General features: G+C 44.9%; 3 protein-coding genes across 8 annotated transcripts in view; 1 reads left to right on the top strand and 2 right to left on the bottom strand.

The window, feature by feature from the left end:
• NR1H3 (nuclear receptor subfamily 1 group H member 3) overlaps window positions 1–240 on the bottom strand; it is a 30749-nt gene extending 30509 nt beyond the window's left edge. Inside the window, exon 1 of one of the 3 annotated variants that reach the window (XM_064714236.1) lies at window positions 113–240. The gene's annotated coding sequence lies outside the window, so the exon portion shown is untranslated. Of the gene's footprint in view, window positions 1–14 lie in introns of all 3 variants that reach the window. The other 2 variants (XM_064714237.1, XM_064714238.1) reach the window with 2 other exon arrangements.
• On the top strand, window positions 55–9558 carry ACP2 (acid phosphatase 2, lysosomal). Of its 2 annotated transcripts, none has more exons than XM_064714242.1 (11): window positions 55–186; window positions 537–632; window positions 709–795; window positions 3110–3262; window positions 3601–3699; window positions 3854–3943; window positions 6187–6319; window positions 6395–6483; window positions 7087–7193; window positions 7408–7583; window positions 7666–9558. In XM_064714242.1, the coding sequence occupies exons 3-11, from the start codon at window positions 715–717 to the stop codon at window positions 7800–7802; spliced, it is 1065 nt and encodes a 354-aa protein (XP_064570312.1). In that variant the 5' UTR covers window positions 55–186; window positions 537–632; window positions 709–714; the 3' UTR covers window positions 7803–9558. The 2 variants fall into 2 exon arrangements, with proteins under 2 accessions (XP_064570312.1, XP_064570313.1); XM_064714243.1 differs by lacking the exon at window positions 55–186 and adding an exon at window positions 257–448.
• Window positions 9559–9881: 323 nt separating this feature from the next.
• On the bottom strand, window positions 9882–24159 carry DDB2 (damage specific DNA binding protein 2). 3 transcript variants are annotated; one of them, XM_064714225.1, is made up of 11 exons: window positions 23885–24159; window positions 22789–22987; window positions 19292–19422; window positions 18477–18668; window positions 15839–16005; window positions 14697–14796; window positions 13132–13309; window positions 12291–12436; window positions 11875–12039; window positions 11537–11582; window positions 9882–11070 (listed from the first exon to the last, which is right to left on the bottom strand). In XM_064714225.1, the coding sequence occupies exons 2-11, from the start codon at window positions 22973–22975 to the stop codon at window positions 10976–10978; spliced, it is 1407 nt and encodes a 468-aa protein (XP_064570295.1). In that variant the 5' UTR covers window positions 22976–22987; window positions 23885–24159; the 3' UTR covers window positions 9882–10975. The 3 variants fall into 3 exon arrangements, with proteins under 3 accessions (XP_064570295.1, XP_064570297.1, XP_064570296.1); XM_064714227.1 differs by lacking the exon at window positions 15839–16005 and adding an exon at window positions 17506–17651 and having other exon boundaries at window positions 22804–22987; window positions 23885–24158; XM_064714226.1 differs by having other exon boundaries at window positions 22804–22987; window positions 23885–24151.
• Between the last annotated feature and the right edge of the window lie 2461 nt (window positions 24160–26620).

The following is a 26620-nucleotide window of genomic DNA, read 5'->3' as shown; positions in this document are numbered from 1 at the left end:
GCCCACGAGTTTACCCAGGAGCACACGCACGGCGTCAGAGCACTGCGAAAACTCGTGTCCTAGAGCGAAGCTGCGGCGGGGGTGACACCGCCTTCATTCCCGCCGCTCCTACCGAGCGCCTCCGCGGCTGCAGCCCAGGATGAAGCCCCCGCAGGGCTGACAGCAGAACCCAGCGCCGCCGGCCCGGTGAGCCCGATGCTCAGGGGGCTGAGCGGGGCTGTCCCGCCGCCGGGATCCTCCTCCTCAGGGGCGGGCGCAGCACCGAGAGCGCGGCCGGGGCTGTGCGCTGCGAAACGCCGTCCGCGCGGGCCGGCGGCCGGCGGCGCTCGGTTCCGGGCGGTGTGTGAGCGCCATGGCGGGCGGGCGGGGCGGCGCCGTCCTGCTGCTCCTGGCACTGTGCCTGCAGCCGCCGCCCGCCCGGGCCCGCAGCCTCCGCTTCGTGACGCTGGTGAGGGGGACGGGGGGACACGGGGGTGCCGGGCCGAGCCGGGCCGGGATGGCCGGGCCGGGCCGGGGTGACGCGGTGCCGCCCGCAGGTGTACCGGCACGGAGACCGCTCGCCCATCAAGGCCTTCCCGCGGGACCCGTACCAGGAGAGCGCCTGGCCCCAGGGATTCGGGCAGCTCACGCAGGTGCGGTGCGAGGCGGGGCGGGCGGCGGGGGCCGGGCCGGGGTCCGGACCGCCGGTGACGCCCGGTGCCGTTGCAGGTGGGGATGCGGCAGCAGTGGGAGCTGGGCCAGGCCCTGCGGCGGCGCTACCGCGACTTCCTCAGCGACACGTACCGGCGGCAGGAGGTCAGTGCCAGTCCCCGCCTCGGGGAGCGGCGCTCTCGGCCGCCCCACGGTGGGCCCGGGGCGCCGCGCGGGCTGGGGCTGCGGGTGGCTCCTTTGGGAAGGGGAACGCCGGCGCCGGGACTCGTCTCCAAGTACTTTCGTTCCTTAGCCCGTTCCCACTGCAAGAGGAAGAAGAAGGGCCCAGGCTCTGTGCTGAGTCTGGCCGCGGGGTGCGAAGGCAAATCCAACCAGAGTTGTGGGACTGTTCCAGCCGCTCACTGTGAAGTCCAGGGAACTAAACAGCAATGTTTGTTGTAGCTGGTATTTGTTTCTTATTCGAGCTTATGAGATTTTCTTTTCCTGTTACAATAGCTCACAAGAATGCAGCCCGTGTTGGCCCTGCCCTCCCCAGTGCACTTGAGGTACAATCTTACCAGAGCCTGTAGATGTTAGTAGTAGTTACTGGCCAGCAATGACCTTCTCATTTCCTTTCACCTGTAAAGTATTGACAGTTGCCCAGAGCTATTCATTCCCCTCTCTCTCATTAGGATGTCCTCACACTTAATAATAGTTCTTGAGAAACTGGTAGGTTTCTTTTGGAAAAAGTCACAGAGCCCTTGTGGAACCATGTACTAAGCACAGACAAAATTATAAAAGATTTTAAAAAGTAAGGAAATAAAAAATCCTCCCAAGTACCTCTACTAATAATCAACTGGTACTGAGTCAATTGAAACATGAACAGGTGTCCAGATGAGAGGCTGGTTCAGATGGACAGCAGGCAGCCAAGACCTTGTCCCACTACAGGCTCTGCACCACTTCAGTTATTTTATCTGAGCTCAATTAGCTGATAGTACAGAGGGGGCAAACTAAGAATCCCCATACACTTTTCCTTGTTTCTTCCCTTCTAGGGCTTCCCAGTAAGAACCCAGCTTGTCACAGTTAAGATTACATCCTTTCTTTGACATTTACTTCATCAGCAAAACTTCCAGCATTGTCTCAAACAGAGATCCTTTAACTATCCTCAGTATTTCCTTTCCAAACATACTTCACTCTTATACACCTTCTGCAAGTTGGAACTCTTTTCCTTCTCTTGCTTGAGAAAGAAAAACAAACCAAGATGTGCAAACAAAAGCTGTTCTGCTCACCAAGCCTGAACCCTTGCTCAAGTTGAGCAACCTCCCTTGTAAGAAGTGTTGCCTCTGGGTGACACCATATGACCGTCTGTCACCTGACTCAGCGACAAGCTGGAGCCTGGCAAAAGGTGCTGAAGAAAGCATGTACACTCAGGGCTTAATTGCTTGGGGTTTTTATGATACTTCTAGAATTAAGTCCTTATCTTTTAAAATATCTCATATCTTACTAAGGATAAAAGCAAACCTGTCTAATGAGTACAGGGTCAGTTTTTTCAAGCCACTGTTAAGAGGTAAAACAAAGACAGTGATGTCAGAGAAAAGACCAGTTGGGTTTTTTTCTTGTGACTGTAAAGTTTCTGAGGTCACACTTCACATGAGTGTGTGAAGAGTATGTATATATTTTATGATTCTGTCCTAACACTTTAAAAAATCGCTATCTTTACATTATATTTCATTCTTCAGGCTTTTTGTTCTTATTTCGGATCTAACATGCTGTTTCCTGGGATGTTCATTTATGATTTCCTGTTGGTCCTCTTATTTTATCACTGGTTTCTCTATTTCCCCTTAACTGTTTTCAGTACACAGATTCCAGAATACTAAAGTTTTGTCATGCTGACCTTCTGAACATTGCTGTATTTTTCTCATTTCTCCTTTTTCTGGCTCAGAACTCTCTCCCAGCCCTCCCTGTTTTTGTTTACTGTCCTCTTAGTCAGATCACTTTTGTCTTTTTTTCTCAGATGGAAAAACTGAGGGTTGAAGAAGCCATTTCTTTTCCTGAGCACAGTCAGTCATTCCTAGAACTGACAGCAGAATGCAGGAGTTTGCCTCAGTCTCCTGCTCTGCAAATATAGCACATTTCCTATCTGTACCCATAGTTTTCTACATCTTTGTCTTCCTCGTCTCTGAACCTTCCTCAGACTCAAACTCCTTTCTATCTCCAACCTCTGCACACTGCAGCTGGGTATCCCATTGATCCAGACCAGACAGCTCCACTATTAGACAGCAGATTGTCTTTGTGTGTGTCCTTACAGTTTTGTCCCAGCCAACATCAGCAGGCTCGGTCCCTCTGACTCCCGTTCCCCTGTTGTCCATGAGCAGCTGCAGGGCACTTGGCAGTGTTCCTGGGCGAGTGCATCATCCTGTGCCTGAGCATCACCACTTGCAGGAGCATTAGTAATGGTGCACTGTCCCTGTCCTGGCAGATCTTCATCCGCAGCACAGACTGTGATCGGACACTGATGAGTGCAGAGGCCAATCTGGCAGGCCTCTATCCCCCAGGAGGACAAGAGATGTTCAACCCGAACATCTCCTGGCAGCCTATCCCTGTGCACACAGTCCCTGAGTCTGACGAAAGGGTAAGTTCATCTCAAAGACATGTATTGATTACTCAAGTAGTGTAGTGTCCAAAAATATTTGCTATAGTCTTGATTCAGATTGTCTTGAACTTCTCCTGGGACCTACCTTGCAGAGGTTTTCATATTTTCAGAAGAATATGAGAGAATTCAGGGGCTGGGTTCACTCAACATGTCAGGTGCAACACCTGAGCAGACCACACATGATTGGGAGTATGTCAGCAGGCAGTACTTGTGGCTGTTTATAGATGCAGTCAGGGTTTCATTACAGCTGTGCATGTTTACTGCAAATTCTGTACTCCAGCATTCTTGGTGACCTGGCTGCTCTTGTCTCTGCCTAGCTACTGAAGTTCCCTTTGACCCCTTGTCCACGGTATGAACAGCTACAGACTGAAACACGGCACTCAGCAGAATACATAAATAAGACCAAAGAGAATTGGGTAAGTGATTGTTTACATGAGATAAGGTGCTTCTAGGCTTGTAATTATCACCTCCGTATAATCAGAGCTCTGAGAAAAGGGAAGGGATACCAGTGCATATAATACAGTATGAGATTAGAAAACTAAAGACCTTTCTCTTTTGTCCAACCTACAGCAATTCCTGGAGATGGTGGCAAAGGAGACTGGGATCCGGGATATCTCTCTCGAGAGTATATGGAGTGTGTATGACACACTGTTCTGTGAAGTAAGTCTGGCCATCATCTTACACCCACTGGAATCTGGTCTTTAGGATTCACTGGATTTGGTGGAAATTATTTTACAAAATCCCATGAAACTTTTCACCCTGCAATTAGAAGTAATGTTCTAATTTCAGAATAATAACAGCTCCCACTCACTAGATGCATGTGCCAGGAATTACGTATTTTTGCACCCTACAAAACCTCCCACTCTGTAGCTCAGATATGTATCATGTCAGAGTCAGAAAAAGCCCTACCTTTCTTGAAAGTCACTAGAAAATGACTGCAATCTCAAATCTTTAGATTGTCTGTTGACAAGCCTAAGTCAAATACAGTAGAAATGAGATCTCTGCAAACTGAAGAAACATTAAATTTATTATTTAAGTTGGCACCTTAATTAGGACTATTCTTGGTGATACCGCTACCTCTCTGGTTTTTTAAATCAATCACTTTTCTTTCTGTGCTTATTTTAATGCCATATCTAAAAGAAAACAATGTTAAGTTAAGCGGGGTTCACTCACATCTGTTTTTGACATATTTTCCTTTGTCAGAGAAAGACTCTAGAGACAGATGTTACCCTTTACCACTTGGGATGCGGGCACCAAACTCAGTATTTGAGTCGATTTCTGTTGAAAACACATCTCATGAAGACTTAAACAAAATCAGAAATTGGGTTAGCTGTGCTGTGGTAACGCTAAACTAAAGGTCACATATCCAGGATACTTAAAGTTGTTACACACACGTTTCTCGGTGTATAATTGTGCAGCGTGATCTTTCATGTCAAACTGGTGAATTATTGAGTTATGGACACAGTAAACCAAAGCATTTTGACACTGTGTCACACTAATTCTATGAGTGTGCAAGACTGCTTCGCTTGCTGGCAGTGGTATACAGTGATGTGCACTATTTTGGGGGTGTAAAAGATAAATCAGCAGGGAATTGCACTTTTCTATGTAAAGTAGCAGCTTGGGTTGCTACAAGCTGAGAATATTCCAGTCCAAAGCTGCATTGTCCTATGTGAATCTGCCCTTTGTATCACAAATCTCATCTCCTATCTTGTAACAATCACAGTCAATCAACATGTATTGGTAAAAAAATATCCTTTGATCAGAGAGATCAGGAATTTCAGATCTTCATTTTCAAGAGTCTCTTAATGAGCTTGCAGATTGGGCCTGGAAGGCCAGGTGACAACCACTATAATCCCCAAGAACTTTGAGAACAGCCCACAGTCCCAAAGCAAAACCAGAACGTTGTTAAGGAAAGAGTGTTTCTCACTCAGAACTGTACCCTCAGGCTGATTGGTTTTTTCAGCTTCTTTGGTCTTCCTCCTTTTTAGTAAGTCATGCAGAATGTGCCCTGAAGAGGATTGTTTTTCTCACCTCTGCCAGTAGAGTCATTCTGCTATCTGGATGGAGACAATAAAAAAGTCCAAGAAATAGCTGAACTTACCGGTGATTCTCTTTGTAAATTAATGAAGAACTAACTAAATATCCAAGCTGCTGATGAAATTTCTCTGAACCACTCAGACAGAATGTGCCCTTAAGGATATTCAGCCTCAACTTCCGGAAATCCAATGGGATGCGGCAAAGAAAATTGTTCTCATTAATGCTGGGAAACCACAACTGCTGTTTCTCTGCCATTACAGCTAATCCTTTCATGTAATGGGTTGGCTGCAAAGCAAGTTCTTCTCTTGGTTCCCAGTTCTTGGGCTCCTGGGTTTGAGTACACGGCTTTTTCAGTGGTGCATCCCACTGTTCTGTCCACAGAGCACTTGCTGACTTTGTCTAGTGTCTTTCAGTGGTCCTCAGAGCCTCCAGGGAAACAGCTGCAGCTACACCAGAAACCCTGAGTTTGTGTTCACTCACTTATCTGTTTTTTTTTTTCTTTGACTGCATGCCATCTGCAGGGCAGAATTAGCCACATATAAAGTTAATGTCCTAAGATTATTGTATCAATTACAACATAACCTTGCATTCCAGCTGTGCTTTCACAGAAATGTAGCTCTTAGGTTGCAATCTTTATTCTTCTCATTACTATTTTCTGGAATAACACCAAAACCCACATATATTCTTTGTATCCAGCATAGCAGTGTGAGGTCAGAAGCACAAATAGGAAAGGGGCATATTATATTGCATATTGAAAATAGTGTAGGAAAGTAGCAGCAGTATGGGCAGGTCTCTAGACACCCTGCCCTTCTCTGTTTCATCTGTGACCTGTGCTACCTGCATATGAATATTGTTTCTCTTTCTAGCAAGCACATAAAATGGATTTGCCTGGATGGGTGACTCCAGAAGTCATGACTCACTTGAAGGAACTAAAAGACTTTGGTTTTGAATTTCTGTTTGGGATCCACAATCGGGTAGAAAAGGCTCGTTTGCAAGGCGGTGAGTGCACCAGGGAGGGAGCCTTGTGCTGCTCTGTCTGGCTTTTGCCTCTTACCAGCTGTTCTCATTCCTCAGGTGTCCTGCTGGATCACATAAGGAAAAATCTAACCAAAGCAGCAAATGCTTCTGCCCATCAGAACCTAAAACTACTTGTCTATTCAGCAGTAAGTTAAAGCTGGGGCTGGCTTTTAGCCATCTCCTCCTGCCTACAGGGGATTGGGGTTTGGTGATAGTTTTAACCCTTTCTAGCTTCCCTACAGCAGTGATCAGGACATGCATCTTTGCCACTGACTGGGTGAGAGATGCAGTATTTGGCATCATTCTTCTGGGATCTCTGAGGAACATTCCCAATGTGTCCTTATTCCTGTTAGCTCAGGCTCATGAACAAGACTGGCAAACTTTAAGGAGACACTCTTTATTTGCTAGATGGGTTAATGCTACTCAAATATGATGTTTCAGAAGTGTGGATACAGTTGTCTCCTTTCCAGCAGCCTACTGCCTGAAAGGCCAAGCATTTCTTCCAAATTGCTCTCTAGAGATTAATTCTCAGAAAAACAGTGCAGTATATAAATGGCTGTTTCACTTCCTCCCCTTCTCTGGCACCATCACAGACTACTGTTCTAGCAGTACAGTTCCTCTCCCATTTCCAGATGGAAGTTACAAAGGTGACGTCCCCTCTGCACTGCCTTCTCCATTACTGGTATGGTCTGAGCTGGCCTGACACATCCCTAAGGGTGACTGATTTGGTTTTTTTCCCTCTTTCTCAGCATGACACCACACTTGTGGCACTGCAGACGGCTCTAGATGTCTACAACAAGATCCAAGCACCATACGCCTCATGTCATTTATTTGAACTGTACCAAGAGGATGATGGGTGAGGGCTGCAGTAAAGACATCTGCTGTGATTTCACCTTGAGGGTTAGACACCTAGGCTAGACTCCACTCCTGGGGCATGCAATCTTGCTCCTAGTGGAAGACTCATGAGGAAAACTCACCACCAGAATAAAGGAAAGGGTGTACACACTTAGTTTTTGGGAAGGGATAACTTCAACTAGAGAAAAAAAAACCTTGCTCTGTTTCGTTTTCAGTAACTTCTCTGTGGAGATGTTTTACCGGAATGAGAGTGGGAAGGAACCCTTCCCACTGACAATCCCTGGCTGTCAGCATAAATGCCCATTGCAAAGATTCTTGGAACTCACAGATCCTGTTGTGCCCCAGGACTGGGAGCAGGAATGCAAGGTATCAAGCAGCATGCATGACACAGGTGAGCCCAGGCTTGACCAGAGTGTGGCAGAAGGGGAAAGTCTGGATGATACCATGCTGACCACTTATTTTCTCCCTTACAGAACTCTTTGTGGGTTTGGCTGTGTGTGGATCCATTCTCCTTCTCCTTATTATCCTCCTCTTGACTGTACTCTTTCGCATACAGTCTCAGCCCCCTGGCTACCGGCACGTCTCCAATGAAGGAGAAGAGCAGGCCTGACAGTTGCTTCAACTCCTTCCCAGGCAGTAGGAAGGAGCTGTGCTGCCCCTAAGGATGATTGGGCACCTTCAATTACTCAGCATTCTTCTATTTTGGCCTTTACTTCCCAGAACAGAACTGGACTTGATTTCTAGATACTTTCTAAAGGTGACATCCTTTAGAAATAACTAAGAAAGAGAACTGAGCTACTCTAAGGAAATGATACCTTAACTTTGAAGCCAATATACTCTGTGGTGCTCTGGTCCTCATACAGCTTACCCAGTCTGGGGTTCCCAACATGGCCAGTTTCAAGTTTTCCTCCTTTCAAGTGACTGTAAACGTTACCACTCACCATGACTGTGGCAGAGAAGCTTGGGCGTGCAGCAGCTGCCACATCCAGTTGCATTTCTCTTCAGGGTCAACCCACTTTGAGTGCTTTTCCCTCACATCATAGAGCTGCTGATGGTAGAAAGGCTGAACTTGAGCTGAGGGTACAGCTCACCAACAATGCACCAATACTCATCTACTGTCCTTGCAGAGGGAACTTCTGCAGATGATGGAAGAAATGTAAAGTGTTTCTTGAGGTTGCTGTCAAGTAGTTGCTGCTGGCAACTGGAGTTTTTTTCCCCTCTTAACATTGTGGGTCAAGAGAGGACTGTACTGAAATCAGGATAAGCCTGAAAACCTAGCAGTTTTCAGTCAGTCCTGGGATTTGGCTCAGAGTAGAATCAAGAGTAAACCCGAAAAAGCTCTCTCATGAGAGAGAGCAGTTCCTGTGACTGAAGCAAACCCACACTCAATTTCTTGTGCAATTGCTCTAGAAAGGAAAGTCCCTCTAGATAAGAAACCTGATTTCTGTCTAAAGATCCCAAGTTTAAATTTTACTTCCCACATCTGAACTTCAAGGACCTATTAAAGGGAGTACCCAGTACTCCAGGCAGTCCAGATTTCAGCCCAAGGAATATGCTTTACTAGCAGAATGTTTTTATGCTGTAATTAAGAGATGTAGCAGAGCTGTTTACCTAAGACTAGATTAAATGCCAAGTTCTATAGTTTTTCTTCCTATCTTCTCTACTGGATGGACAACAAACATTAAGGATCAGAATTGGCAGGCCAGTATGGATTCCTTTATTTGACACACTTGGGCATTTTGTCCAAAGTGTGATTCTTTCTCCAGCCTGGCCTCTCTGCACATTGCAGCTGCTGCAGAGACCTTCACACCAAGTGCTCACTACCTGCCTTGTAGTTTTTGGCAGAAAATGAGACGGCAGCAGGCACCAGAAGCACAGGCTCTTCACGTGGTGAAACTGCACATTCACTTCCTACTTTTACTTCCCTTTCTGGTGCAGTTCCCTTCCCCTCTTGGATGCAGAAGCCAGTTCTTAGGTTACAAACATTTCCTTTTGTTCCCCCTAAGGAGTACCATGGGGACTTTTCTCCACACCGTAATCAGCATCTGCCAGCATGGGAACCCTAAATCAGCAGAAGCAGCTTGCTGTTCTCAGCATCTTCCTCACCTTTTTGTCCTCTGAAGATACAGACTAGGTCTCCTCCACAGCAAGACAGTCATAAAGAAAAAGCTACTGCCTGTGAGAACAGGCACAAGAAAGAAGTAATAGAAAGTACATTTAGAAGGACCAGACCTGTTATTTTTAAAGGCACCAAATTTTGCACATACACAGAAAAGATTTTTATGATGATTTAGACATTTTGACTGTGAATGACTTTCTGTACTTGTTCCAATACATTTCATTATTAAAATCAATTTCTCACTGAACTCTTCTCCTCTTCTCTAGGAGTTCACAGGGTTAGCACCACTGTGCTCAGTGTTGGAAAGCAGACAGAATTTACTGCAGCATACCCCCCTAAAGGAATTCCCTGTTTCACAATCCCACACGTCACACAGGGAGATTTGACATAAACTGGTTTTGACTGGAGCAGCTATTCAGGGATACAGCTTATGATGCATCCTGTCCAGCTTGGAGGGGTCTGCTGCAGACCCAGTACTATGTCTCATAGCCCTCCTGTAGAAAGGTTTCAAACTTCTCCCCTACAAAAGCAGTTCAGCAGTATCCTCAAAGCAGCCACTCTATCAAAGAATTTTAGTTTAGTACAAAATTTTATTGATATTAATATTGCAAAACTATAAACGTGAATGTGAAGAACCTGCACAGGCCTGGAGCCCATCCCATCCCATCAACCTCTGAGACAGCAGCAGCCTTGTAAACAAAGTAGAAAAAGCAAAACTTAACCCTTTAACAACAGTCTTGAGATTTGGCTCTGAGCAGGGGTATTTGGAAGAAATCCCTCATTTGTTTTATAACACTCTTACCAAACATTCTGAAGCACATAGGCATAGGTTAAAAAAATGCCTAATCATTGGCAAGAAACAGCTTAGAACTCTGAAAATAGAAACTACAGAATCAGTAGGTGCCCAGCTCCATACTGTCCTTGCAATCAATGATAGAGACCTCTGGCATCCCATTCTTTGTGGTTCAGCTGCAAGCAGAGAACAGGCTAAGCCTGATGTTTTGACCAACACGTTTTCCAAGCTTGCATATGGGAAAGCTTGGTGTTTCCTAGGATACCCAAGCTATCCATGAATTCACCCCTGTGAACATTCCATCTTTTCAGGATGTCAATCCTATTAGCAAATGGTTTCTCAGCTTGGTTGGACTAGAACAAGCTGGGGACCCTGTCATAAGCTGCTCCTCTGCAGACTACAGGAAATGGGAACCTGTGACAAGTGATGACAAACAGATATGGTAGGCTGAAAGCAGTAACTTCAGCAAGATCTGGGAACATCTTTGAAGTTCTCCTAGTGCCTCAGAAAATGAGTAGTAACTCCACTTGGAGGAACCAAGTACTGACATAACTTTCTAGAAAGGGAGGCCAAGAGGATCAGGGAAGCAACATCAGATCCGGGGAGGAAGGACAAAGTCTAATTCCACAGCTTAATACTCCCATTGCCAACAATTTGTACGCTGGGATTCAGAAAGGATCAAAATACTAAAGCAGTTCTCTAGATCCATCTATTTTTACTTCCTTCCCTGCGGTTTAGAATCACTGCTTTTTGTTTTCATCTCCTGCAGCTCCCCAGACATTAACTTAGCTTTTGGGTTTGCTAGTGTCAGGGTTTGCCTGCCTCTGCCCTCCACGTCTGGATGAACTCCAGCTTCCAATCCCCTGCTCTCTCATGGTTCAATCTCCTCATTTGTCATGGCTTTCAAGAGAAGTTCATGCTTCTTGGCTGCCATCTCCTCCTGGTTCCAGATCAGAATATTAAAGCCTGAGAAGAAAAATTAAATACTGTATATCAGAAACTCTGCATCAATCATAGTATCTTAGGCTATGTCATTTAAATGCCGGAAATTCAAATAGACTTTTTCTAAGGTATTTCCAAAGTATAGAGGATGCAAAAATAGTTACTGCAGATGTTGTATCCACATAGCCATGGAAATCTGATCTAACTAAGAAATATACAATTTCTAGTGTCATCTGTCACAGGTCTAAGACCTAAATCTATAGCCAGCTAACTTAGTCCCACACAGCCTGTGAAAAGCTGACTAAACTTGGCTCTGCAGCCTAGGAAATAAGATAAATTAAACAAAGGGAAATGGTACAGCCTAGCAGGAAAAGGCTTTTCCCCCTCCATTGTTTTCTTCTACTGCTTCATGGATGGCATGGAATAACAAGCCAGCCCTTTCCTGGGACTACAACCCACACATTTAGTGCCCCAGGTTCTCTTCACTTACCCATGCCAGAAGCCAGTGTGTCTCCCATAGGGTTAAATTTATTGAGCTGAAAATGAAAACACAGAGTCTGTAAGAGCATCACTGCTTATGTAACAGTCATAAGAGCACCACAGCTTATATAACAGCAACAAACCATCTGGAAAAAAGTGTTCCCTAAGAGTATCACAAAAACCCCACAAAGGACCATGGGCTAGCCCTGCTTGAGTCAGCAGTTTCAGCTGGCAGCCATATCCCATGGCAGCATGAGTCTGTCACAAGTAAACTGGATACTGTTCTAGTCCCTAAGCCATGCCTCCTTCCCAGAGGCAGAGCAGTGGCACTGACAGCCCTCAGCTCACCGAGATGATCCCCGAAGCGTTTGGATCGTAGAGCTGACAAACCATGTCGCCGGTGTTTCCATCGAACACATCCACGGTGCGCAGCTCGTTCAGCGTGTACCCGGGGAACTTGGGGTCTGGGTAGCGACCTACCACTATGAGCTCATAGCGAGGATGCCACGTCGCCTGGTCAGGAAACAGGCATGGAGAGCTTAGGGAAAGGGACAGAGCTCAGCACTGACACAACCCAGACAACTGACGCTGGGAGCAACTCTTATTATATCCCACCCACAGCCTGAGGAACACTGCTCCACTGGGAGCTGCAGCAGTGTAAATATCCACCCACCAGTGTAGTATCTTGACCAGAAATCAGACCATTTTGGATTTGCAGATAGCTGCTAGCACTAAGCATGATGCTCCTCTTAGACTTAACTCACCTTAATAGGTGTGAGGTGCTGAAACTGCCTATGTGGATGTGGAATCAGATGCTGTGGCTTGGTCCAGTCTGAAGATGAGTAAACCCTGATTTCATTGTGCTGGTCTGTGCTCAGAAGCTTGGCACCATGTGTTGGGCTGAAGTAAGCTAGGAAAGTGGGACAGTAAGGCAAACTAAAGATCACAATGCTGTGACTGACAAGAAATGTGTCACATTTCACTGACTGAAAAGCCATCACTACTTCTTTAACTGAGATGTGAATATGGCTGTGTGTCCCAATAGGTAAGACTCTGACAAGACACTACCTGTCTCAAACAAACTCAAAACTCTTACAAAAAGAAAGCTGAAACCTACCATGCTGGGTTACCTAAGAAGAAAATTTTTTCTCATTTCAGAATCACAGGAGGAAACATTGCAAAGAAAGGAACTTGCTCATTCAAAATGGAAAGACAGTGGAATAATGAGATGGATACGTGCAGTTTGGACTTCCATCAACTGGTAAAGTTGCACCCAAGAAACAGAGGTTTGAGTTCGATTCTCTTCTCTTGTTAAAGGGATTGCTCCAATAAATTCAGTTTTCTAATCTCATCCACTGCTCCTTTCAAACTCACTTCTAAGGTACAGTGTGACAGTTTGTATGGCAAGTCTTAACAAGGTGCTGCAGCAGCCCTAGCCACCTCCCTGCCTCTGGCCACACATTCCCAACAGCTTCCCTGCTTTAATTACCATGCAACCTGGAATCTGAGTAAAACCTAATACTGCCACCACAATAAAAGCTGAGCCGAGTGGACTCTCTGCAGAAATCCAGTGCAATGGAACAAGCAATGAAATCCTTAACTCACCTGCATTGACAGGTTTCTCATGTGGAAGCAGATGAAGAAAGTTTGTTTTGTTTTTGATGTTTCTGAGGTCCCAGATTTTGACTGTCTGATCCACAGATGCTGTGGCAAACATCCACTCACATCGGGAGTTAAACTCTACATGAGTCACTTTCTTCTTGTGCAATTTCAGCTTCCAGATCTGCAGCAAACAGAAAATCATGTAGAACAAAATAACCAAGATCTGGAGTAAAGAAATGAAATTATAATCTACTAGTGCCAAGTAAAGAGGTCTCACATTTACAGAGTAACAAATCTTCTACAATTCACCAAGAGTGTATTCACTGGAAACAACAAAGGAAAAGAATGACCTTGGGAAGTAGCTATTTCATTCTAGAAAAACTTTGATCTGACAATTTATTACAGCCAAGAGAAAACACAAGCCCAGGCCTTCATGGAGGGAAATATTAGTGCCACTGTACAAAGCAAGATCACATCTGGAAGACCTTAAGCAGTGCCAGACTTTCACTTGCAGAAAGATTTAAACAAACTGGAACATGTAGAGAAAATGTGCTGCCAAGATAACAAGATGGAAGGAACTGCTTTGTGTGGAAAAGCAAAAAAACCTTCATTTAAGTAAAAAAAGTGAGAGAAGATATAACTGGCTTCTAGAAACATGTCACCAAAGAAACATGAAGGTAGGACAAATATTTCAATTAACAACAACAACAAAACACAAAATGGCCATGAATAAATTTCTATACAAAGCCAAAAGGTTATCTCTTACCTAAGGGCTGAAGCTGGCCTAGCCTCTCTAGAATAATGGATATCTCCCTACTGCAGAAAAGACTGTCACGTTCTTTCAAGGGGAAAAAAAAGTAAGTCAGCAACTGACACTGAATATGGACAAGTCACTTGGAGCACTCCTGACTCTGCCCACTGCTTTGCACAGCTGCCTCTGGCCACAGATCATTGGGTGGCAAACCTTTACAGACATTATCCTTACATGCAGCAGAGAGGGCAGTGCCAGTGTGACAGTACAGCAGGGACTCGAAGCAGGGCCAACTCCAAGTACTCTCTCCTCTTTCACCACATTCCAGACTCACAGTCTGCGCCTCTGCCTGCCCTCTCGTGTCCAACGGCAGGAGTGCAATTTCCATCCCAACATTCACTGCATTGCTGCTCCGTGCCTACCCTCAGGTCATGGAAGGGTGCACAGCAAAGCAGTACCTCCTAAATTACTCCCGTCAGGGCACTAAGTTTCTGGAAGTGTGAAGGTTGTTGGCAGAGGGTGCTCACATCTTCAGGTTACCCTATAATTACTCTGGCTAGTAGCAAATACTCTTAAGGAAGGGGCAGCACATGACAGGTAATAATTCCTTGTTTAGAAATTACTACCATTATACTCAACAATGTAAAATGTCTACTGGGTGGCAGAAGTGGAGGATTTCTCGCCACCCAGACAATAAGTGAACTCATCTCCTGAGCTGCAAGTCAGCTTGCTCCTCTTTGCAGGGTCCCTGTAGAGTAGGAAAGCACATGAGCATGAAGATTGCTGTAGAGGAGATGCTGCATGGAGCCATACAAACCTCTTCACCAGAAGTGCTGAGCAGGACCACGTTGCCCACATTATCACCTGTCACCACGGTATTCCAGCTTGCAGAAACGTCCACACTGCAGTACCAGCAACTAGAGGGAAAGACACAAATCAGTGCTGCTCCTACAAGACACTGAAGGCAGTGGAGTTCTGGTTCACATCTCCTCCCTGACAAGGGAGACTGCAACAGACTGTAACTGTAATCTCCTGCCTGGTGGTATGAGTCTGAGTATCAGGAAGAAGGACAGCTTATCAGCAATGTTTTGTCTGTGACTGAATGTGAAACAACTTCAAAGTCATTGTGAAGTGCTTATTAGCTGTAGTGTAACACATTGCAACAGTGGAACATAATTGAGGCTGAAGAACCACTTGGTGCCTGCACATGAAAATACCTTGGGAAAGATCAGAACATCCTTGGGACTTTGACAAATGTGGAGAAACAGCTTTAAAATTACATTTTCCACAAAACACTGAAGCAGCAGTAAAGACAGAAGCTTTGGACTGAAAAGTTGCACATCAAACTGTCTCAACTTCATGCTCCAGGAAACAAAACTAAATAGAAACTTATCTGATCAAGACATATGTCTTAATGCCAGCTCTCCCAGGAGAAGGGCAGTGAGAATAGAGCTGGGGTCCTTTGGGAACTTGTTGCAAAAGCTTCACTTGCAAGATACATTACTCTAAGAATTCAAGACCATGGAAATGAACATGATGAGCCTGAAGTCTGCAAAAGGGCCACGGAGTAAACTCAATAAGCTGAAACTCAGATTGTGAAGGAATGTGGTGTGGCTTTCCTTACGGTACCTGAGCCGCCACTGACAAAACAGACTACTGACAACAATGAAGAGAAGGAAGTTACTCTGCTCTTCTCACCTCACACTTCATCAAGTGAAAAGCCATCAGTATCTGCAAGATAGGAGATGGCATCACCAGAAAGTAACATGCAAAGCTGTGGGCAGCACGCTCAGCTAATGGAAAAGCCTACATGCTCTGTGGCTGCCTAGCAACCCCCTGTCTCCAAGCTCCCCCATGGGACCAATTCATACCAAGAGTCTCCTAACACTAGCAGAGATGAAGCAACACAGCATTAACCCCAAGGAACAGAGAATTAACCTTGCAGTGCCCTCTTCTCACCAAACATTATGATGCTCATGGCCACAGTCCAGGGCACGAGAGATCACCTGCACCGCTCTGCCCTCAAGATCCTGCAGACTTAGGGTGCCATCACCTGATGCCACATAAAGCTTCTCTGCCTCATAAGGACTGAACTTGATGTCTCCGAGAGAATCTCCTGGCCCTTTCTGAAATACACACAAAGCCAAGAGACATCAAGGTTAGAGTGAAAATGAAAATCTTAATTCAACAGTCACATCCTTGTACACACTGTCAGTTTCTCTAGATACAAGCACTGCCTTCTGGCAGAGCACATACACAAGAACTCTTTTTTTCTAACCTGTTTCAAATCCGAGCACATACATTCTGAGCCTTCAAAGTTTGGGCTGCAAACCTCATTAGCAGCAAGGACTGCTGCTTCTGTTATGGAGGCAGGACTAATCTGCAGTGAACTACCTTGCTCAGACCATGCTTAAGAGATCACAAGCAACACCAGCACCATTCCATGCATAAACCATGTAAAATCTCATAGCCCAGCACCAACCTTTTCTTACAGAGACTACATTGACTAGCTCCCTAGGCTGCTTCCAGTGCTGTATCTGGTCTTTCTCAAGGTACCAACAAGCAGCAAAAGCCAAGTGCAAATCTTACTTATGCTAACCCCATGGCAGGAATGTTATGTTCTATGTTGTATTGTTATTGTTGTTATGTTGTTTTCTCCTAGCTGGTCTACTGCAGAAAAGTGGAAAGACAGAAGAAAAGAGCGCTACCTGGGAGTCCCCAAACTCTTTGCTACTCAAGTGCACTCCATCTGCTGCTCACAGAACAACTACTTAGGTCTCAGGACGCAGTTTATCTCTCCTTGCTCACCCCACCAGTCATCCCAGCATGACTTGTGTTCACCTTCTGCCCTATTACAAACTTGCAGGTGAACAGACAAATTAAAAAGTAACCATGAAAGCTGCACTCAGAAAGAATTAGGTGGGGGAAAGTAAAGTGAAAGCTAACTCAAATTCTCTCACTTACCTTCAAGCACAGAACTCAAGTAACTAATTGAAGATCTCAGGCTTCCTCATGAGTCCACAGAAAAAACAACAGTCTTGAGAAAATAATTCTGACAGCTGCTTTTAGCAATTCATCTCCTCTTTTCACTCACTACTGAAGGAACCCAGACTCTTAATTTTGGTACTTTAGACAAGCACCAGAAGCTTGGTGGGATGAACAGGCGTGACCCTAATGGCAGGCACTGCTTGAAGTCAGTGGTATTTGTGGAGAAGCATGGAGAGAACTATCAATTGTCCTTCAAAAACCACCTGACATCAAGCAGCACTGCTAGCAGATGAAGAGGTTAGACAGTCCCCGGGGCACAGAGCTTTCTGATGTGTTAAGAACACACAAGTAAGGAAATCAACTGGATCCCTACTCACTCATGTACAACAGGAAGTAAGCAGCATCAAAGAGTCCCTCCCCATTTGTGAAAAGTTCCTTCCTCCCCACTACCCCATTTCAAGGAAATATAAAAAGAATGAGCCTCCCTGAAATTCAGAGGATAAAGGACATGTATATGGGGAAGAGGAAGCCCAGCTCTCACATATTAGAGACAAACACATCTCTGTCTGTTTCTCTTGCTCTCTGTAGTGCTTTCTGCCAGCAGGACAGAGAGGCCCAAAGCATTACTGTATTCTTACTCCCAGTCCTCGGTGCTGGTGAAGACCCGGACAGTATGGCCATTAAAATCCTGCAGGGTGGTAGTGCCGGCAACTGACGCAGTGTACAGCTGACTAGGGTTAAAAGGGTTAAACTTCATTGCTGTGATGGCCCCTCCAGCTCCCATCTATAAGGAAGGGGATGAACAAAAGAAAAATCCACTGAGTGATGGGGAAGGAGAAAAGTGTGTTCTGTAAGTCTGCAGGCACTGCTATGTCTTTAACAGTGAAACACACCACAGTCCTCTAAGCAGGAAAGAGCCTCTAACGTGATGGTTATCTAAACCAGGAGCTGCCCTCCTGGAGGACAAATCTGCAATTCCTTCAGTCCCCAGGCAAGGTACTCCCTTGCTGTCTGGCACCACACTATTTACAAAAAGAGAAAGGTGACTCTGGAATTTCTGGAGGACAGACATCTCAATGTGTATCTATCTTAACTTAGAAGGGTGATAAAAGGTACAAAGTCTTTGATTCCCTGTTGGAATGGAAATGGCTGAATACAGCAGTGAAGGGGTATGCCAGATGCACACACCATTCATTCTATCTTAGTTTTTCTGTTGAGATGAAGGCACCTTGTTTCTCCCCAAAGATGTTTCTTCATCTGCCACAATAAAAGGTGAGCAGAGAAAGATCGAGACCTAAACCAGACAGACCCTCTCTGCCTACTTGTTTCTGGCATCCCTTGGTTTTGCCAGTTGCTGTATTTTCCACTGAGCACAGACCAAGTGCTGCTTCATTATGAACTTAATCACCACACCTCAGTTCTCTCCAGTGCTAAAACAGTCTGGGACTTGGGAACAGACATGCTGTTTCATCTCAGTCCCACCCATAACGAGCTACTCTGAAACCCAAGACCCTTATGTGCTTCTCACAACAAACCTCAGTTTTTATCTGCAGTATTTCATAGTACTACAGTTTTCTCTCCCACCCATTCCTCACATCCAGAGGCTTACCCCCTTTATGAAGCAGGTTTTAGCAAGTACTTCACAGTCCCAAAGGATGATGTCTCCACCTTTGGAACCAACAGCTAGCGTACTGGGATGTGTTGGGTGCCATTCCAGACATGTCACTCTCCTGTCAAAGGGACTTGCTCTTCGAAAGAGACAGTATGAGGAAAGAGAACGCAGAAAAGCCAGCTCCAATCTCTGTTACAAAAGATAAAGAGAATTATGACTTTTGCAAGCATCCCTGAGATTCTCTGAATGAGGAATGCTAACAATTTCTAATTGTCATTAATGTTAATATGTTCACACATAATCTTAACAACAAAGCTCGCCCAAGTGCTTCCCACCTACAGATGTTACGGGAAGAATTAATTTTCAAATGAAAGGTATTTGGCTCTACAAAACAGTAAAACATTATGGACTTGAAGACTATGTCTGTGAAGAGGAAAAAATCAACACTTAACCTGACAAGACTGGCAAAGTAGAGTGGATACAAGAACAATATGACAAGAGTCAGATGAGCATGCAAAAGTATCACTGTGCAATAACTCAACAGGGAGAGTGGACAAGTTTAAATATGATTCAAGGAAGCACAGAATTAACAGAGGATAAAAATTGGCAGGGCTGAGTCAACCAAAAGGGAAAGTCATCTCAGCTCTTCCATTTTACAGGATTAAGAAACATAAGGGTGCACCAGACTTGGAGCCACAAACTGTGTATGTGGGGAACTTTTTAGGCTCCTTAAAGTTCCTCTGCTTGTGCTGAAGATCTTTTGATGTAGGGAGCTGAGATGTCCAACAGGTCCTGAAGGATACACTCCTCACCTGCCTGAGCTGTGCCTGAATGGAGCCTCCCAGCATTTTCTGGTAGACATAATGAACAATGCTGCATCGCCGCTCCAGCTGAGAGGGAAGGACTCTCTTGTTTCTCATCACAAACCCACCTCCACTGCAACCTGCCAGTGAGGAAAAGAGTAAAACCTACTGATTAGCAACACCTGTCATGCTCATTCAATAGAAACAATATAGGAAGACATCTGCATTTTCTGCTACATCCATGAAAAGCTTCAGCCACAAGATAAAAGCTTCTAAATAATTCTTACACATCTAGGGTGTAGCAGCTTCTGCAATTATGGAGTCCAGTGCATCCCACAGGCCACCAGAGATTTTTGTATACTTCCTCTTGTTAAACCTTCCTTTTCTTTCCCATAGATTTATCAAAGATAACAGGAAAGGACTAAAGCAATGCCACAGGTGGGTGGTGCACCTCTTGGACAACATACAATTTCAATGCTTCATACCCAAAATGTAATGCTGCTATCCAAAGACCCAGCTACTTGGAAATATGCCATGGGAAGTGGTAAGAACCTGCATACAGCAAAAGAAAAGTCACATGTGTGATCAGCAGGAACACCTGAAAATTTCCCAAGTACGGCAACATGAGCTCCCACACAGTTCCTGAAAAGCCTGCTGTGAATCAGAACTTTCTGTGTGCTCACGCTGTAGCCCATACAGTCTGCTTACAGCGCTGCCAGTTTTATTTTTGATAATAGACTTGCTGATGCCTCACTGCCTGAAAATCTTTCTGTTGTGAGTGATTTTTGCTGAGAGCACAGCTTGTTTCTAGATTTTGTTCGTGTTCCAAATCTTTGTCTTGAGGGGCCTTTATGTAAAAATTAGATCTGTTCAGTTCCATGTCTGTGATCTAATCATCCCCACAACAATGGGCTGTCCCAGGCAAACTAAATGTCAAATGCATTTCTTAAGAAACACAAATGCTATTTTCATTTAAGGACACATTAAAAAAAAAAACAAACACAGAAGACAGAAAATACACGGATGATCCTGTATGATTAGAACCTAATTAAATCTTTCTTCAATGCAATGATGCAGAAAAGCACACTTCTTTGTTCACATAGTGAGAACACTTGTCACACTTATTGAAATAGTTACATAAGTATTTCTATTCTAATTGCTTTTTTTTCAATGAAGAATTGGTATCCACAGTTCCTTCTTCAGGGGTGAGAGAAATTGAGGGTTTTTTTTTTCAGATTCCATTTTATAATGAAGGATAACTTATTAAGAAACAAAGCTTCAGGTCTTTTTAGAATCAGCTGAAAGAAACCCTCTAAAAAGGTGGTTTAATTTTAAGAAACAGAAACTGTCATATATGCATCAGGAGAAAAAGAATTCCAAACTCATACAAACTGGAACACAGAACGGGAAAGCTCATATACAAAGGTCTTAATCATTTTAAGAAAGGGTTAAGGGAAAAATATCATTAGCCTCATTTTTCTGAAGTATCTTACAGGAATGGCAGACGCTTACGAAATACAAAAATCAAGTCATGAAGTTACAATAAAATCACGTAGCTAAATTAACTACAGAAGATGTTTTAACTGTTTACAATTATAGACAGAACTCCTTTCAAACAGAGCATTTTGCCTCCACAGTCACTGTTCACCTTGCTAACTTCTCCAAGTTTGGACTTACAGACCACACAATGGAAATGTGCAAAATCATAGAATCCCTGTATCTCTGACTTTGGAAAAACACTTCAGTAATTTCTGGATCCTTAAGCCAAAATTGTACAGAAAACACATAGTATCTCCACATGGCAGTAACCCTAGTGATCTCCTAAATTACTGATGGAATTAAAGGTTTTATCTAAGAAAAGTAGGCTGAGGGAAGACCATACTGCTCTCTACAACCACCTGAAAAGAGGCTGTAGCAAGAGGGGAGTTGGTCTCTTCTCCCAAGTAACAAGTGATAGAAAGGAGAAAAGGGTCTTTAGTTACACCAGAAGAGGTTTAGATTGGCTATTATGAAACATTTCTTCACTGAAAGAGTTGTCAACCATTGGAACAGGCGTCCCAGGGAAGTGGATGAGTCCCCATTCCTAATGATATTTTCAAAAATGTGCAGATGTGGCATTCAAGGACATGGTTTAGTGGTGGATTTGGCAGTGCTGTGCATTCTATGATCTTAAAGGTCTTTTTGAACCTAAATGATTCTATGAAGTTGCTGTAGATAAAGTCTATACAACTTCCTCAATAAATGCAAAGCATTAAACTTTCCAGTATATTAGAAATTAATCACAAGTCCAAATGACATCAAAAATCATTAAGATTTGGTCTTTTTCGTAAGTTAGTCACTGAAGGAAAAAAATGCATATGAGCAGAAGTAATTAGAGGAAATTCTGTCCTTTATAATCTGAACAGAGCTAGAAAATATTCCTACTTACTGCAGCAAAACTTAGAACAGGAAAAGAATGGGGTTCAAATACCAGTTTCAGACTGGATGCTGTGGGACACCAGCCTTAAAACTAACAATTGCATTCGGAATTGCATGACAGTAAGAATGTACTACCAAGACTGGTCTGTCCAACACTAAAGCAGAGATCTTGTAATACAGGAATTCCATAAAACTTGACCACCCTCAAATGAGCTGTAACAGCATCTTCAGTGCTTTGGGCCTTTATCAAGGGGTATAGAGTCTCAAAACTTAAACATCCATGCATGCACACACACTTACTAGACAAAAACTTGGAGGATGTACTACCCCAACACAAGTCTGCCTATTACTTCAACATCTAACTGTGGGAATTCCACACATCATTCCTGATGTCCAGGGTCGCCGAGACAACCCTTGGGGGGCTCAGAAGCCCTGGAACATTGCCAGAAGTGCTTGGTGGCTCGACTTTGATCCTGCACGGGATGCCACACCTGTATGAGGATGGGAGGATCACACGGGGATAAGCGGTGAAGGGATAGATTAATTATAGAGTGAAAACACAGGTTTTAGAATCTCAGTACAGGGGGGTTCTAGGAGACAAGATGGAGGAATTAGGGTGTGTCCTGTCCTTCTTCTTCTTGTCATCCATCTTTGATGGTGATGGTGGCACTTTGAGATTGGTTCTTACTGAATGTGCACTTGTCAATAAGGGTGAAAGGTATTGGGAGGAAAAGGTAAATATCTTACAAGTAGTTTTTGGTATAAAAATAAGCGGCCGCCCCGAGGGAGGTCAGAGTGCCCATGGCTGGCTTGCTGTGCAGACCTCTGTCGGGCCGGGAGAAAATATTGCAGATAAGAATTAATAAACAACACTGAAGAACTGAAAAACCTGAAGACTCCTTTCATCCTTTCAAGCGTGGGCTGCCCCAAGGCCATCCAGAGCCTTACCAGGCCATTTGAACAGCCGAGACGGGACATCTAACCCCATCTGAACACTCATGTCTGAACATGCTTCTTGGCATTCTTCCTCTTCAACTAGTCAATGCCTGCTATTTGCTGTAAAACTGGTAGGGAGAAAGAATAAGAACCTGAAGAAATGTTACCAATTTTCCCGGAGGGTTTAGATGTTTTTCTCACAAACAACTTCTTTTCTTGTTTCTCATTCCCTCGTTCTCCATAGTCCCGTTTCTTCTTCCCAGCTGATTTTGCCTCTTCTGGCCAATGCTGACATGCCCTCTCACGCTTCTTGTCCTTTGGCTGGTTCACTGGAGCCATTCTGTCTCACCACTGAAGGCAAACAAACATGCAAGGTAAGACTATCATACACTTCTACCCAGAGGATAGAGAGGAAAACTGGAATGGAACATATCCCAGTTAGTCTGAAGGTAGTGATTAGACCTGTATCCTCTTTTATTGGGATGACACTAGCTTTTTGTTGTTCTCTACTGAAGAGAGAAACATGTTCAATAAAATCTTCTTTGCTCACATATGAAAATTAACGTATCCTAAAGTACTAGGTTAAGTTTTGACAGATGTGTCTCTACCAGACTTTTAAGCCCAAAACCCAAAGATGTGCATAAAGTACATCTGTGAAACCATGTAATACCCTAAGTGTTTCTCTGGTAACTCACACTGAGCTCTTTAGATTCAGCTAAGCAAAAGGTCAGAATTTTTGTGACGATGGCCAGGGCTGACTGGCCTTGCAACAAGCGGGCTCAGAAGGTACTTCCTGCATAATGGCCACTTTTCCTCACAACCACCACCTGGTATTTGGATTGGGCTCCTGCACGGCCTGGCAACCACACCGGAACTGCTCTTCTGACGGCGGTGGGATTCAGCCACTCGCGTCCCGGGTTATGCCGGCCAAAACACCAGCAGGCCCCTGAGGAAAAGCACGGGCCTTCCACGGCCTGCTCTGCAGCCAGCGCGCCGTGCGCCGAACGCCCTCCGCAGCGGCAGCGCCTTCCCGCAGAGCATCCCTAGGCTGAGCCTGTGCTCTCGCTGAGCTTATTTAGAATTCCTCAATGGCCGTCACGGATATCTGCCCGTGTTAAATATAGCTCGGCGGGCACGGCGCAGGCTCTTGCCCTTCCGGCAGCTCCGGGCCTGGTGCGGAGCCGCCCCGCAGCCCCAGGCGCGGCCCGGTGCCCCGCGGCCTGGGCGGAAAGCCCACCCCGCTCTCACCTGCGCTCCCGCGGCCTCCGCTCCCCCGGCGCCGCCGCGGCCGGCGGCCGGCACTGGCCCCTCCCCCGCGGTTTCATAACCGGGGCGGGAACGGGGGGCAGCGGCTTCGGCCCTGCCCCCGGAGCGGCACCGAGTTCGCCGGCCGTGGCGGTCCCCGCCACCCTTCGCCGCAGAGGGGCAGGGGCAGCGCCTTCGACGGGAGAGGTCGGGGAGGACTCGGCGTACTTGCCTAGTCCCTGCCCGCCTCCACCGCCCCTACCCCTGCCGGCCTCCCAGGCCCTCAGCAGGAGCGGCACCTCCGGCTCCCGGGAGCGAGAGACCAGCGAGAGCTCCTCCGGCTGCGAGGGCCAAGCCAGCCTGAAACGCGCGATCCGTCTTTGTCTGCCTCCTGTTTATTTGGTGCAGCACGTAAAATCATATGCCCCTCATTGGTTTGTAGAGCATCAAATTGTCCTATTAAAGCTGTTTGGCAATAAAAAAAAATTCAAAATAGCACTTCCACAAGAAAATTCACCTGGTGTTGGAACACAACATCAACAATAGCATCAGCACCATGAACAAGAAAAGGCGTTTCAAAAGCTGGTAACAGTCTTGTCGAGAGTAGCTCGTAGAGTATCAGATGCTACATGGCGAAGCTGACAAGAACAGGAAAGGAAGAGCTCTACCAACACAGAGGGAGGTACCAGCGCTTCCCCCCGCACCTGCAAAGGAGCTGCTGTCTGCGGGCCACGTACCATGGGGAACCTTATCCCTCATCTCTGGAGCAGTAAGGCCCCTGGCTTCAGGCCTGCCAGTAACTGTGCTGAGTAATTAAGGTACAGTCATCCACACAGGAGGCCATGAACACAGCTTCTACAGCAGCTGTACATAGTCATGCCTTCTCTAGGGTTTGGTTTCAAGTGCTACTATTTTTTGAGCTATAACAACAGTTACCTATGGATTTTCTCACATAATAGAAAATGCACAGAAAAACTCCCCAGAAAAACAACAAATAGTCTCTATGCTCTTTCCCTGAACAGTAACAAAGTTGTATTAGTTGCTGTATCAGAATGCCATACACAAAAATGATAATCACTAGTACAATCTGGTTTTGGACATATACATCAAACCAATTAGCACATCTTAAAGTCTCAGCAGGCACTTTTGTAATACACAGCATTTGTCTTAGAACTGTACCCATTTGCAAAAAACAGTGTAACCTACAGATTTCCATCTTGGAGCTATCACAGTTAGAATTTTTTAGAAATGGAATGGAATGGAATAGAAAAGAGTAGAAAAGGCTATTGCCTATGGAAGGGACCTACAGTGACTATCTAGTCCAACTGCCTGACAGGTTCAGGGCTGACCTAGTCAAAGCCTGGTATTAAGGGAATTGTCCAAATGCCTCTTAAAAACTGACAGCTTGGGGCATTAGCCACCTTTCTAGGAAGACTGTTCTGGTGTTGGACTACGCTCTCTGTAAAGAAATGCTTCCTAATGTCCAGTCTAAGCCTCCCCTGGTGCAGCTTTGAACCACTCGCATGCATCCTATCACTGGATCCCAGGAGAAAAGATCGGTATCTCCCACTCCACTTACCCTTCCCAGGAAGCTGTAGGGAGCCATAAGGTCACCCCTCAACCTACTTTCTCCCAACCTAGGAAAGCCAAACTCTGGATACAGTTGAGGACTTCAACACCATTCTCAAATTTTGAGTCCCAGAACTACACACCTTACTCACGATGAGGTCACATGCTAAAGAGAGTGTTTGTGTCAATGACTAACAGCAAGTTTGATTTCTCTCTAGAGAATTATGGGATATTTTTGTAATTATTATCTGCTAAGGGCAAGAACAGCCGACAGTACACAATTCATGCACAGAAAAAATGCCACTGCCCTGATGTCCCACAGCTCAGTGTCTGGATGGTAGTCTGAGCAAGCAAGAGAAAGACTAATTTGAAAAAATATTCTTTCATGTGTTTACAGTCTCTTAGAACTGCAGTATGCAACAAAGTCAGAGGAGTAGAATTCTGCATGGGCAGGATATTAGGCTTATTTTTATTATGTCTTTTCTTGGATGTACAATTATGTTGAGGCTCTACCTCAGTTATGGGACATGGTTCTCTCTCACAGAATTAAGTTGTCTTCTCACTGGGTCTGGTAAAGCTATACTGTAACTAAGATCAGCTTAGTGGTATTAGTAATACCATTAGGTGTTCTGCCTCCCAGTTTCCAGGATCTTTGTCTAAAGCATGAATAATTTTGGCTACTTTAACTAAATATACAATTATATACAAAAGTATAATCATATACAAATATATAAATTATATTTACTGATGTATATATCATTAGAGCAACTAGAGTTTGCCATGCATATGAAAACAAGCCTATATTCCATGACAAAGTAAAACAAAATATAAAACCCTAGAGATGAAGGAGTAAATATCATGCTGTTTGACCTCTTTCTCTTTCATGACCATTACTAAGCTGCCCATAAGAGGAAAATGAACAAAAAGATCACTACCATTATGGCCTCATTTACCCAAGTACCCTATCTTCTCTAAGCCATTCCAGCCTTGGAAGACAGGATTCCAACAGCCATGCTATTTAATACTCTCACCTTGCAATCAGTATTGGTGATGGCCAAGACCCACATGGACAGCATCTGTCTTAGACACGCTATCTTAGATGGACGTGGGATATCGATACAGAAATCAGTATGCAAACATAACACAGGGCAAACACTGAATATAGACTAT

The sequence above is a fragment of the Zonotrichia leucophrys genome, chromosome 5, assembly GCF_028769735.1.
Source record: "Zonotrichia leucophrys gambelii isolate GWCS_2022_RI chromosome 5, RI_Zleu_2.0, whole genome shotgun sequence".
Taxonomy (NCBI): Eukaryota; Metazoa; Chordata; class Aves; order Passeriformes; family Passerellidae; genus Zonotrichia; species Zonotrichia leucophrys.
This window is presented reverse-complemented; position numbering and strand designations above follow the sequence as displayed.